Below are 13,360 nucleotides of genomic sequence, written 5' to 3' on the forward strand. Positions count from 1 at the left end.
TAAATCTGCCATCTAACTAATTCCTTTCTGTCTGTCACACAAATGTATGAAGTGTAAAAAAAATTTGATTCTTTGACGTCAGAGTTACATCTATGTGTGCACACACACGTGCACACACCACAAATAGATGTATACCAACTTTTCCAGATGACAGCAGTTCTACAATTTGCATGTGCAGAATCACAAACCTGTTCACTTCTAACTACAGCAACTTCTGGCACTGCTCTCCTAGGTAGGGAAAAGTCATTTCTTAAATGCAATCCCCTCTCTTACTTCTCCTTTTTAGCAATTCAGCTCATTCCTTGTTATGAACTGTGATTAGAACAAAGCCTTTCCTTAGAACAAAATGAAACCTCCAAAAATTATCAGTCTCTATTATTAGCTTCCAAAGTTAAAAAAAAAAAAAGGCTCAAAATTTCTATTGCTTTTCTTGATGAGACCAGTTTTCTACTAAGTTATATTACTTCTTTCAAGTTCCTTTCAATACTTAAACATCATTTTAAGAATTATTTAGCTCAAAAGGTTGTCTAGTGGTCGTCAAATGAGTGGAAAGTACATATGAAAAAACAATTTTTCACATCTCAGTTGAGGTCACTGTAGTAAAAACCAATGATTTATTTGGGAAACTATATACCTTAAAAATATAAAACAGAAAAGCCCAGAGAGGGAACTCTTCCAGAACTGGTAGTCTAGAACAGCTGCCAGCAAACATACAGATATAAAGAATGTAAATTCAGCGGTGGGATTTGAGGAGGCAGTGTAATGACAATTGAGTAGCATGTAATGCTGGCTCACTAACTACTTTTCCCAATGTCAGCCAGCCACAGAACTTTCCTAAGCCTCATGAAATACTAGGAAATTCCCTCTTTCTGGCAGTCATCTTTCCCAACTCAAATCTTGTCTTGACAGTTAAATTGCAAAGACACAATCAAACATAAATTAGGCAGATGGCCACTCTTAGCACAGACAGTATCATAGCATTCAAAATCTTGAAAGGACTGAAGATACTGCTCAGTGAGAGGGAAGAAGGTACCGAAGCACTCTGGCAGGCAAGGAAAAAGAAATCTCATACAGTGCTTAACATGAAAAAGACAAACATATATCAAGAACTGGTTGTTGATCTGCTTTCTTTTGTCCTGATCCCAGTACTGCAATTGTGGAAATTCTGCTACCTGTGTCTCACTGAATTGTGGCTTCTGATTAGGGCCACAACAGGGGTGTCCACCTGAAACAGGACATGTCACAGCCTGAGAAGTGATGGCTTGAGAAAAAAAGGTGCCAATCATGGCCCACATTTTAAAAAATGAAAACTGACTGAAACTTAATTTATTCATGACATTGAAGTGTGTAAGACACTTTGGAAACCCGTGGTCAAGGAGCAAAAGATTCCAGAAATATATGTAAGGCAGCATATTGCACTTGAAACACCAGACAACAGGTATTTAAAAAACAAGAAAGTACACTCCCAGGGAATGAAAATTAAATGAGCAAAGAGTTTTCGTCATCAAAAATAGAGGAAAAAAAATTTTGTTGCTCTTATAAGTGAAATGCTAAACAAGTATTAGATTGGCTAAGGACACATTATCAGTTTCCACAACTTCCATCAATTCCCCATCTCAGGTGGACTAGAACAGAAGGGAATACCACCAGAGAGGGGATATTAATTCTCTGGCCTCACAGCAAAGGCTGTGCTCTTCATGCCATTACCCAGCCATGCCTCTACAAGAACAACTAATTTATTCCTTCCTGAGTTCTCCTTTTGTGCTTTTTTTTTCATTTTCAGCCTCCTTAGAAAGAATATAGTTTTAAGGTGTACAAGAACAACAAAACCAAAGAAAGCACCAACATTTTAAAGAGGCATAGCATAAACTTAATAATTGACAAAGGATAAAAACAAAACTATAAGAAACATGTGTAGGCATTAAAAAGGTGTAAACAAACTTATTACTCTATTCATATAAACTTTTATTCTCCTTAATTCTCCTTACTTTCTCCTATTTGTACCTTTCTAATTGCAACTGAATTATTCTCCATGATGACAAGATTTTTAAGGACAACTAAATACTGAAAAATAACCTTCATCTGAATAATTTTTGTTCAATTATATTCTGCTCCCCTTTACCCTTCATAATCCTTTGATTGCAAATGGAAGTACTCATTGTGCTTTTTTACAATTTTTGTATTGGCAATCACTGAATAAGTCCATGTGTTTCTGACTTTTCCTCCAAAAACATTAAACATGAAATTGCCATGCCAGTGGTAACAAAGTGGACTGCATCTGCTTCATTTTCATATGTCAAATGACATACCATAAATAGGACTGTGAAAGGAATAAAAATACAGTGGAATATGGATTTAGCTGTTGGTTTGTAAGACAAAGTCCAAAATGTGTTATGCTTTGGAATATACTGAAAATAGTATTTAGCATAAAAATTTATTATCATCCAATTTTCATAATCTGTTCAGAAAGTAAAAATAGTATTACATTTGTGATGTACACACTTGTTGCCAGCTGAGCATGTATACAGGGAATACCCAAGTGAAGATCTGAAAAGAATTCTCTCTCATAGTCTTTTATATTTATTGAAAACCACTTAAAGCATAACATAATGACCCTCAACCCTGCAGGAAACAAACCTGGAGACATTTATAGGAAGGCTGAGTATACTGGACAGCCCATTATGCAGCATTTGGGTTAGTGCCACATTCAGTCCTTACGGGGTCTGATGAAATTCAGTGGGGGCTGCCCAAGTGGGAATTCAACACAGCTATGTAGTTCTCCTACTAAAATGATTTTTTAGTGGTAGGAAGAACATCAACTTTATAGCTTATGTTGCATGCGTATTCAAGGTGAAAAATGCACTTACTATGAAAAGAAGGAAGGTCACCAACTTCTCCTGTGACTTGAAATGCTAGCTGGAAGCTAAACTTGCAGAAGAAACATGTAATCTTTTACTCACCAAAGGGTTTTTTTTGTAAACCCTTCACATATGTAAGACTCAAGCTGCATTAAAATACAGGCTTCTGCTTAAAGCTCAGTTTCACAGCCATCCTAAATTTGGCATACTAGGATACTTTCTAATATCATTCCTTAAATTCCTGTAAAGACCTCTCCCACTTACAGCAGCAGCTTCTGCTTAAAACGCCATAACGTCTCTCTTTGCACATTAGATTTATAAATATAGACTATTTTCTTCACAAAACAAAAAAAATTACTAAAAACAAATAAACAACAGGGAATAGATTAAGTTTTCTGAAAACACTGTATATTCCTTTGCTTCTGTCCCTTCTCCTCAAGTTCAGTACAAAATTTAAGCTCTGGTAGCTGTACTGCTGCAGCACATTTACAATGCAAATTTCTCAAACTCCTCAACTGAGTTTCAAGGAAGACTACTTCCTAAACTTACAGAACACATACAGTATATAGTTTACAGTTTATATAGTAAATAGTTTGCTTTTCTGAATCACAACACATCTGTTAGAATAATATACTGAAGACTTTGCATGTTAACTCTTCATTTATTTGCAGGGGCATTATTAAATAACTTTGCAAAGGTATTTGATTTCTAGTGTATAAGATAAGTACTTCAATTAATCCAGCCTGAATACATTTATGGGCTCACACAGATCATACACAAATATTGGAAATGGCTAGATTCAAGACATCCCTTACTTAAATCTGATTCTAGACTAAGTTATACAACAAGTATAAGGGGAAGAACCCAATGGCAGTTTCTGGCAAGTCATTCACACGGGGATAGGAGGATGTAAACTCCTTTCCTGTCTTGAATACTGTATTGAAGAGATACCATCTTGAAGAGATACCTCTCAAACACAGGCAAAAGAGAAGAGTTGGAGAATTACCACCAATCCGTTTCTCTTATCTTCCTGTACAGACTCCCTGTTTTTGTCACAGTATCATTCTTACTCTGTTTTCTACAACAATTACATAGTATAATACCCACAGGGTTTTACGTCTGTCACACCACAGTGCTGTGATTTTGTTGTTTTGAAGCGGAACAGTGTCTGCTTCTATTGTTCAATGTTTCAGTACACATTTCATAGCATAGAGATGATTGTAAACAAAACCACAAATAAAGGCCTCTGCTAATCAAAGTAAGAGTAAGAATTATTTCTGAGCTTTGCCAATGTGTTTTGTTCTATAACAAGTAACAAATCCCAGAAGTACTTATGAAGCCTGATAATCAGCTTCATTATGCTTTTGTCATTAGTATCATCATTAGCTGATGTCATTAGTGACCATCAACTACTGGCCAATTGGGTCTTCTTTACTCACTTTACTATTTCCCAAATATATTTTTGAGTAAGAATTCCATGCAGTTCAATTTCTAACTAGTGTGACTGTATCCTTCCTTTAACCAATACTGAGAACTGTCTGTATAATTTCAAAAATTAAAACGTGCAAAAATAACTGCTGGGTTATTGGCAAATGAAACCAACTCAGAAATACATCCAACAACTTTATTGCCCACTTTGAAAATGGCTGCTTTTAAATTGTACCAAATTGCTAGATTTGCAGATGAATAGGATAAATTTTTATTAAGCTGTGACCAGACTTTGATACATGTCCCAGCTGAATTCCAGTTTCTGAGTGAAAGATCCATAAAAATCTGGAATTATGAATACTTGTTGGACCTGTGGTCTTCAACAGAAAATGTTTCTCACATGTAATCCTGTAATCACTTGTTTTTTTCTAAAATTTCTGAGAAAGGTAAGGCAAACTAAAATAAGAGGGCAGTAACATAAGTTCTGAAGTATTTTTATCTATTTCAGAGTCGTATTTCTCACAGATGAGAGAGTAATTTGCCTTTTAATACTTTATTTTTAGCACAGTGCTGAAGACTTGTGGTTTTATCCATCTTATTCTGTTTGTTTTGGGTTTATATGTTGATATTTGAAATTTTATGATTATACATAAATTGCTATGAATTTAAGAGGGTATTTCTATCAGTTACGACCCTGTAAATGCAAACTGTAAATAAACAAAGTGAAAAGCCAAGTAGCAAACATTTGAATTTCTAAAATTTTTTTTTTAAAACTTATATAGTTTTGTGAAGTGCTGTTCATGAATCTTAACTTTTTGCCAAAACTTCGCTCAGCAGCAGTCATATGAAACTTGGTAGTAATGGCTGCTAGAAGGTTGCCAGGAAAGTCATGTTCAGTGTTTAGCCACTGACCATCCCAAAATGCAGTGATCCAGATGGGGTAAAGAGACAGAACAGATATCCCTGATCTAACAGCTCAGACTGTTTAAGCATCCAGTGATCTGCTGCGTGTTACAGCAGCCAGGACTGTACTCTTGCATGGATATTCTCTCCCAAGACTGATGATAATAACTTGCTCATCTCTGAGCCTTGCTAACTACAATGAAAAGCACAGGCAGTTTTCCTTCAACTTTTTTTTGTTTTTTTATTCTTAAATGAACTTTCAAAGGATGGCTTTTGCACAGTTAGTTCTGCTTCCCAAAACTAATATTCTGCAAAATTTCTTCAATAAGAGTTTGCCACACAGAAAAATTGCAGGATTAAGAAAAAATTAAGAGTTTTCAATTACATTGCTTTCTAACAGCAATATTTTTAGTTATGACAAAGTAGAATTATTTGGAGCACTAACTGTGGAATTTGGTTTTACTGAAAAAGTTTTTTATTAGAAGTTATTCTTTACTGCTGTAAGTTTACATGCCTATTTAATGAACAGTAGTCTAATATAAAAAATACTAAATTTTTCTATTCCATTTTTTCCACCTCAAATTGAGGTTTGGTGCCTCCATAGGACAAATAAAACAGATAAAATGAATAGTAATAAATTACCAAATTTTATTCAGTCAAGAACTGCATGACATAGTTAAATCAACTATTGATGTCTGTAGTAATCAAATTAGTAGAAAATGTAACAGCAAAATTAGGGTGCATGTGGATAAGTATAATAGGTAATGAGGAGTTACAGTGGTCCTTAAAAAGAGAGGTGTTTGCTTACAAAGCTAATGAAGTTTTGAGGGATCACCAAGGCTGAAGATAGGGAGGGTCTGGTTATTATAATTATTTGAATTGTGCAAAGTGTTTCACAGAAATAAAAAGCCGTGGGGTAAGAGGGAATGTCCCTCCATGAATCACAAAAAGAGCTCAATAAAAATAGTACATTATTGGTTACCTCCTACAGTGATCAGCAGCTGTCAGGAGAGATCTGCAGAGATCTCTTGAGGGCTCACTGCTGTGCAAGGAAGACATTTGGTAATGGACACTGAGCAGTAAAGTGACAAAGTTTTTGGTGGTATTTTGTTATTCAGGATATGAGAAGCTTTCTGACAAGCAAGGTTTACATGTAGGTCCTTAAAAGATTTAGTGGACAGTCAATAAAATAATAAATGACACATAGGGATCTAAAGGGCTTTGAGTAAGATACTGGAATTAAGATAGGTATCTTCATGGAAACATACTCAATTGTTAACTTTAGTTTAGCTGTCAAAGGAGACAATGTTAAGTATTACTAGCAAAGGACTGGAACACATCTGGAACTTTGTACATCCTCCAGAGCTCTTTGTAAATACAAATATATCTGTTTCTTCCTGCTTTAATACTATTAGCTATTGCCCCACCAAAACATAGTAAAGTGGGAATAATTCACAGAGGACTAAATGTGGAGATCAAATGTATTTATGGCTTCAAAGGGAGAATAGATAAATCCACAAAAGAGAACCATTAACTTGCATGTAAAAAATAAAAGTATTTTCGCTTACATACTATCAGGTTATCTGAATATTATTTTTCTTTAGGGGGAGCAACTGATGGAAAATTTAGTTCATAGAAGAGCTACTAAAATAAAACATTTTAATTAGAAGTTCACTGAAGTGAATCTTAATGATGATATAGTTCCAATAAATCTCTAAGATCTTTTGTCTCTCATACTCTTTTAATTGCCTTGTTCTGTCAAAATATTACTAGGTAAACAAAATAGTGGAGCTTTTATATTTCAGATATGGGCTCAACTACAATTGACTGCTGGGATATACATATTTGAATACACCAAGTGAAGTGTTTCTCTATTGAAAAATAGAGTAAATCTCTAAACAGTATTTTTCAAATTAAATGATACAATACTTTTCAACTTTCTGGATCCAGAGACTCAGATGATGAGCCATAGTTGGAGATGTCTTTTTATAAGAAAATGAAATCTGGTAAATTATATGATTCATTAAGAGTACTGGGGAAAGTAATACTTCTGGATTTCGTCCATGATGATTTCTGTGTCTTAAATCGCATCTCAAATACTTAATAAATGTGTTAAATATTAACTTCAATGTTCTAAAAGTGATTATTGGATACATACATTTTTCTACAGGAGAGTTGCCAGTGTGCTCTTACTTGAAAATGAACATTTCTTACTGGCAATTCTGATGTGTAAAATTCTTTCACAGCATTAAAATATACATGGTTTCCATATATTTTGTTGTAAAAGGCTATTTTTTGCCTTCTGAAAAAATCTCAGTACCTGTAATCTCAAACCATGAGTTGTGATCGACCCCCATAATAAAATAAAATAATTTATACATCATTGAAATTCATTCAATGTGACCTACCTTTTCTGCTAACAGTTCTCTGATCTTGCTTGCCTGGAGACGAAATTTCATTAACTGTGACTCCAAAGTTAAACATCTTTCCTTCCAGTTTACAGTACCTTCTGGCTCTGAAAGTTCAGACATATTTATGCTGGAAAAAGAAAGGGAAAAATCCCCATGACAAATTCAGTCTGAATTTAATGTCTGACTTTATTTTCATGTGCACACTGTTTTATATAAATCTCAAGAATGCCCCCAAATTTTATAAAAGTACAGTTTAAAAAAACGTGTTATTTTTCTGAGGCCGTTATTATAACTATCAAATTCTGAAATCTGTGTTAATAATATTTAGGTTTATTGTATTTTAATTTTTTTGATTATCCTGTGGCTGCAGTTATTTTTCCTTGATAAGCAGAGACACATCTCACATTTTAACCTCTAGTTACTGCAAATATCCTTTCTTACTCAGGAGAGTCTTGCTGGGAACTGAGCTTTTGCTTAGCAAATGCCTTACATAGGTTTAACTGCCTGGGACTTAGCAGCATACTTGGTTTTATGCAAGTTTAATGTTTTGCATATCACTTTCTTAAAAGTCTTTTAAAATTCCACTTTATCAAATTGCCTTTAAAATTCAATATCCTTAAAGAAATGGAAGGGGAAGTTTCTGATTCTAAATATAAAGATGGGTGAGCAAATGGTCTCTAATGGACCCCCCCACATGAAAAACAATCTTTCTGTGTTAGCTGTTGCAGATTTCAGGACATCCTGGTTCAGGCATGTTTCAGTCTCAAATCTGTTTTCTTATCCATATTTAACTGCTTGTGCCTTCTGGAAATCAGCCTCAGTGCCCTTCTGGACAAGCATTTCTGGAAAAATTATTCAGGATGAGTGCTGGCTCGTCATGTTTTCAGTCTGAGAAGCCAAGAAAATCGTCTGTGTGTAAGCAGAAGGACTGGGCTCTGTTGTATTCCAAGTATTTGTAGACAGTTTAATAGAGTAAGTGGATGGCTGAATGTAACCATTCAGTCCAAGTTCCCTGGCTAAGTAAAGGCCTGGCCTTCGCAGGGTTCTGGACAGTTAGGTTTGGCTTTGGAAATAAAGCCTGAATAGCTCCTAAGTTATCCAATTTATCTCAAAAATAAAAACCATGAAAAACACCATTCAGTGGAAGGCTGCTGGAAGATCACAACAAAGAAAAAAACTACAAGCCATAAGGATATATTGCATGTTTGTCACCTGAACAGTGGGACCCTGATAAGGAAAGGCAAGTAGCCACTGTTTTCAGTGTGATGCAGGAGGCTGATACAGGAAGATTATGGCTAATAAAGATCTCCACACTGCAAGTCCTGACACAGTTAGCATAGATGAAAAAGTGACACCATGGGCAGCCCCCTTTCCCATGACTATTGCAAGCCTCCAGAAGCCAGTGCTCCAGCATGTAGCACTTCCCTTCCTCCCTGCATCAGAAAAGGCAGCCCCACTTGAAACCCCTCAGCTGGAGACAAAAGACCTATGAGTTTATCTTCTCCATTGTTTTTGACAACAGGAAGAAAAAAGGAAAAGCACCACAAGACAGATCAAACTCATTCAAAGACAGATCAAAGCCAGATTCCAAAAAGTCCTTCACTTTGCTTTGCTACAGTAATATTTTCTACTTATCTTCTAAATTCCCATGTCTCATGTGACTCTCAGGTTCATTTTAACTAAACAGGTGAAAAACTCTGGCTCAAAACCTTCTTTCCTTTCCCATTCCCTAAATTCCTTGTTTCGTTCTTTCTCTACCTTAACTTAGAATGAAAACTAGGAAAGAAAAACTGACATTTGTAACTTTTGTAACTTGTAACTTGACTTTTCACCACAATCACTTGTCTGAAAATAACTGCTTCATTTTTCCCTCTTTTTTTCCTTTGGTCCTGCAGGCTGGGATTCAGCTGCTAAGCCAGAGGTTACAACTATCCTTTTTCAGGAATTTCCCACTCAGGAATCCCCATGGAATCACTAGGATTTAAGTACATTATTAAAATAGTTTTCTAAGCTGATCCTACAACACCCACATTCTAAACACTAGCATTTCAACTGCAGCTCTCCTAGGTCACCAAGACACTTCTGGTGTCTTTTGACATTCTCCTTTCAAGCTTAGGAGAAAATTTCCTGGATTGTCAGGGAAGCAAGCTGCTCACTGTTGTCCTGTCCCTAATTCATGCTCATCTCTGCTTGTCCAGAATCCCTCTGCTCAAGGGGGGAAGGTGACACTGCCAAGCAGCAGCTTCTCCTATTTTGGAGGGAAGAAGTAGTTTCAGCTGCAGATTTATCGGAATTCTGCTCACCCAAGTAATGAGGAGTGGCAACATATTATTAGACTACTTAGGATATTTTAGGTTTTTTCCTTTTTAACTAATTGCAGCTACATAAGACAGAAATGGATGAGGCCAACATCTGGTTAACAGTGGGATATTTCAGTGTTTTTGGCAGTGAAAACACAAATGGGTGAAGTTATGAAAGAGTTTTTGCTTTTTGTTAGGACGCAGTATTACAGGGTGGAGGTAAAAATGTTTGTCTTTCAACAGACAAAACATTTGAGTAGATGGATTTCTGGCAGTGAACAATGTGTCCAGCCAAGTAGTTTCTCAATGTCCAAACTCATTAATATTCCATTGCATAAACATTATGGATAAAAAGATTGAAAATTACTCTTTTTATTGTGGGCTGTTTGCTAGAGATTGCAATAATTTACTTTGTGTTTTCCGACAAGCCAATGGGCTCTGGAAATATTTACAGGCACATTATACACTGTTTACAATTGCAGAGTGAATGATCTTACTTAGAATCAATGACTTCCTGTTTCTTGTCTGATTCCCCAAGGGAGGATAAAAATGAGTTCATCTTCTCTTGGCTTAATAGAGTACTCTGAATCAGCACTCAAACCTACACAGAGTCCGCCCCTTCTTCCTGCTCCAGTTCCCACCGCAAAGCCCTCCATTTCCCCTGAGTCTTAAAAAGTAAAATCTTTTGAAAAGTAAACTAAAAAAGTGCACATTGAAGCCTTAAGTTCTAATTATGTCATCAAAAATTAATTGAGACAAGTTTGACAAGTCTGGAAAGATTAAATTTGTCTTTTTCATATTTTAAGTTTATAAACCTCTTTCTAGGCTTCAAGAAGTCAGAATGTCACATTCTCCTCGAAGGGATTGATATAATTTCCTTTTCTTTGCTGTCTGCTTGGAAATCATCAAAATACATTTCAGGGGGGAGGGAACAATGCTCTACCTTTTTGAAGAGTGTAAAAAAAGTTTTACCTATTTCTTATCACACTGTCAGTGATTTCCTCTGTTTTTAACAAGATGCAGTACCTTAACTAAACGCTTCATGTTCTGTCCCTATGTTCTGGATATCCTTTCTCTGCTGGAGAAAGTTTGGAAAGGTCTTCTGTTTCAACAGGCATGGATCTGTGCAGCACATTAGTGGATTCCCTTCACCATCCTAAAATGTTTACTGGCCTGAATGCATTTGGACCATACCTCCTGAATTTCAAGTCCCTTTCTTCCATCTTTTCACCCAAACTCAGAACTTATAAATATTTTTGGTGCCGTAAGGATTGGACTGGAGAAGGGAAATGATGAGACACAAAGTGGATCTGTGTAGGAATCAAGGAAGTCATTCTCAGGTTTGTTTCTGGCCAAGGCACTTACTCACCTCCAAACACTAGTAACTTTATTTTCCACTTGACTCATTTTGCAGAATTCTATGCTCAAACAAACCGTTGCCTGCGCTATTTAAAACTTCCTTCAAAATCCGATTTATGAGTGCTTTTTCTGCTCCCTCCTAGGTACTGATGAGGTGATTCCCGTGAAGTGACAGGTCAGTCAGTGCTTGCCCACTCCAGCCCCGGGCGCAGGCCCCCATAACCCCCCGATTTCAGGGCCCAGGCTGCCCCCTCCCAGCTCATTGCTGCCTGCTCGGCTTCCCAGCGTCAAATACGTGCAGCAAACAAGATTAGAGCACGCAAGATAATTTTATGTCCTTTTCCTGAGGACAGCAATTTTTAAGTCGCAGTGTGACACCACACTACGTACCATTTTAATTTCCTTGAATTCTGAAAGCTAGCCGTGTAGGTATCTCAAAAGTATCGTAATTTTGCACGTTTGTTTGGGAGCTGTGTTCTTCTCGCTCTGTTGTGTTTGGGAGGACGGCAGGGATGCGGCAGCGGCAATGCCAACGGGACGAGAGCAGCCTGGACCTCACGGGACCTCACGGGACCTCAGGCACGGCAGTCCCCAGCCGCGGGGACACCGCCTGAGGACAGCCCGGGCTCTGGCCGTGACCCGACACCCCGCGGTGACCTGACACAGCATCACCCTCCGCCACCCGCCGGTGTCACCCGCGGGGCGCCGCGCCGGCCGTCCCGCCGCCGGGAGCGACACCCCGCCGGGAAGGGCCGGGGGCCGAGCCCGGCGCGGCCCCGCTCGCGAAGGGAGGGAAGGGGGGCAAGGAAAGGGAGGTCAGACCTGGCCGGCCGTGGCTCGCCGCGCCGGGCGCCGTCCGGGCTGTGGGCGCTGCCCGCGCCCCTCGGCGCCCGCCCCACCATCCCCGCGGCGAGCGGCGCGGCCGCCTGAGCGACGGCCGAGGCGGCCACTGAGCAGCGGGGCCGCCCCCGGCGGGGCGCCCGGGCGGGGCTTGCGCGGCTCTGCGGCCCCGGCAGCCGGCGGGAGGAGCGGCCCGGAGCCGGGGGCCCTGCCCGGGATGGCCCTGCCGGCGGGATGGGCTCCCGGGGCCGCCGCCTTCCCCGCCTGCTCCGGCCCCGACGGCGTCCCGGGGTTGGGCGGGGGCGCCCGGACGGAGGGCGATGGAATCCGGCTGGAGGGCTTCGAGGGCAAGGCTGGCGGAGGGGTCCCTGGAAGAGACGGCCTGCCCATACCCCTTTCGCATCGCCGTCTTCAAAATTCCTTTGTGAATTAGGAATTTTTCCTCTGAGTTTCGGACACGATGTTAGGAAGAAGCATTCTCTTGCTCTGCAGTTCCTCGGCTCCGGCATTGGAGCTGACTGCAATTTAAATTACACGTCTTGTGAAAGGTCATCTGTCAAGTACAAACTGGAGGGTTGGAACCGTGCGGTCCCCGGGGCAGTGCTGGGGATGTTATGGGCTAAATGGGTCTCGCTGAGCTGCCCTATCCCATAGGTAAGAACGCAAATTGTGTTCCAGCCGGGATAAAGCAGCAGGTGCATGTGCTGCTGAGTGATGCTGGCAGCTGCGTCTTGGTCCCCTCCGGCTGAAAAGAGTTGAGAGGAGATCTCAGGTAATCAGCCGTCTCTGTCTCTCCCAGAAGACTGACTGAAGTATTGCAAAGTATTTGGAAGAAGTAATTACTGTGTTGCCTGGCACATAGAGGAAATCTTTGTCATGCACGTGTTCATTTGGACTCAGATTCAGGGGTTCTGTTTTGTTTGGATTATGATTTATGGAGGCAAAAACGTTTCTCAGACTTTCTGGTGCATAAACAAGCCACACTGCACCATTCCTCTGGAGTTATTTATAATGTAGGTGTGCAGAGTAAACTGCTTTTTCACATTCATCTGTTACTCATTTAAAGTGTAATTTTTTTCTACTGGGGAAAAAAAAATAAAAAACCCAAACCAAAAACCCAGGTCTTAGAAGCTCAATTATTCCCCATCTGGTTATACACACAATTTCATTCTTTCCTATTCAGTTCAGTACAGGCTCCAATTTTCCACCCGCTTGCAGTGACCTTAGAGTATCCAAACAACTTCACTGAAGCTGTTTCATT

General features: G+C 39.2%; 1 protein-coding gene across 5 annotated transcripts in view; it reads right to left on the reverse strand.

The window, feature by feature from the left end:
* The window catches only part of PLEKHH2 (pleckstrin homology, MyTH4 and FERM domain containing H2), a 55,920-nt gene extending 43,731 nt beyond the window's left edge, over window positions 1-12,189 (reverse strand). For 3 of the 5 annotated variants that reach the window (XM_086878442.1, XM_086878441.1, XM_086878440.1), the window contains exons 1-2: window positions 12,082-12,189; window positions 7,598-7,727 (exon numbers count right to left, since the gene is read on the reverse strand). In XM_086878442.1, coding sequence (XP_086734568.1) covers window positions 7,598-7,727; window positions 12,082-12,161 — 210 coding nt within the window. In that variant the 5' untranslated portion in view covers window positions 12,162-12,189. The remainder of the gene's footprint in view (window positions 1-7,597; window positions 7,728-12,081) is intronic. The other 2 variants (XM_086878445.1, XM_086878444.1) reach the window with 1 other exon arrangement.
* Between the last annotated feature and the right edge of the window lie 1,171 nt (window positions 12,190-13,360).

This window comes from Cyanistes caeruleus, chromosome 2, assembly GCF_971803275.1.
Source record: "Cyanistes caeruleus chromosome 2, bCyaCae1.hap1.1, whole genome shotgun sequence".
NCBI classification, from domain to species: domain Eukaryota; kingdom Metazoa; phylum Chordata; class Aves; order Passeriformes; family Paridae; genus Cyanistes; species Cyanistes caeruleus.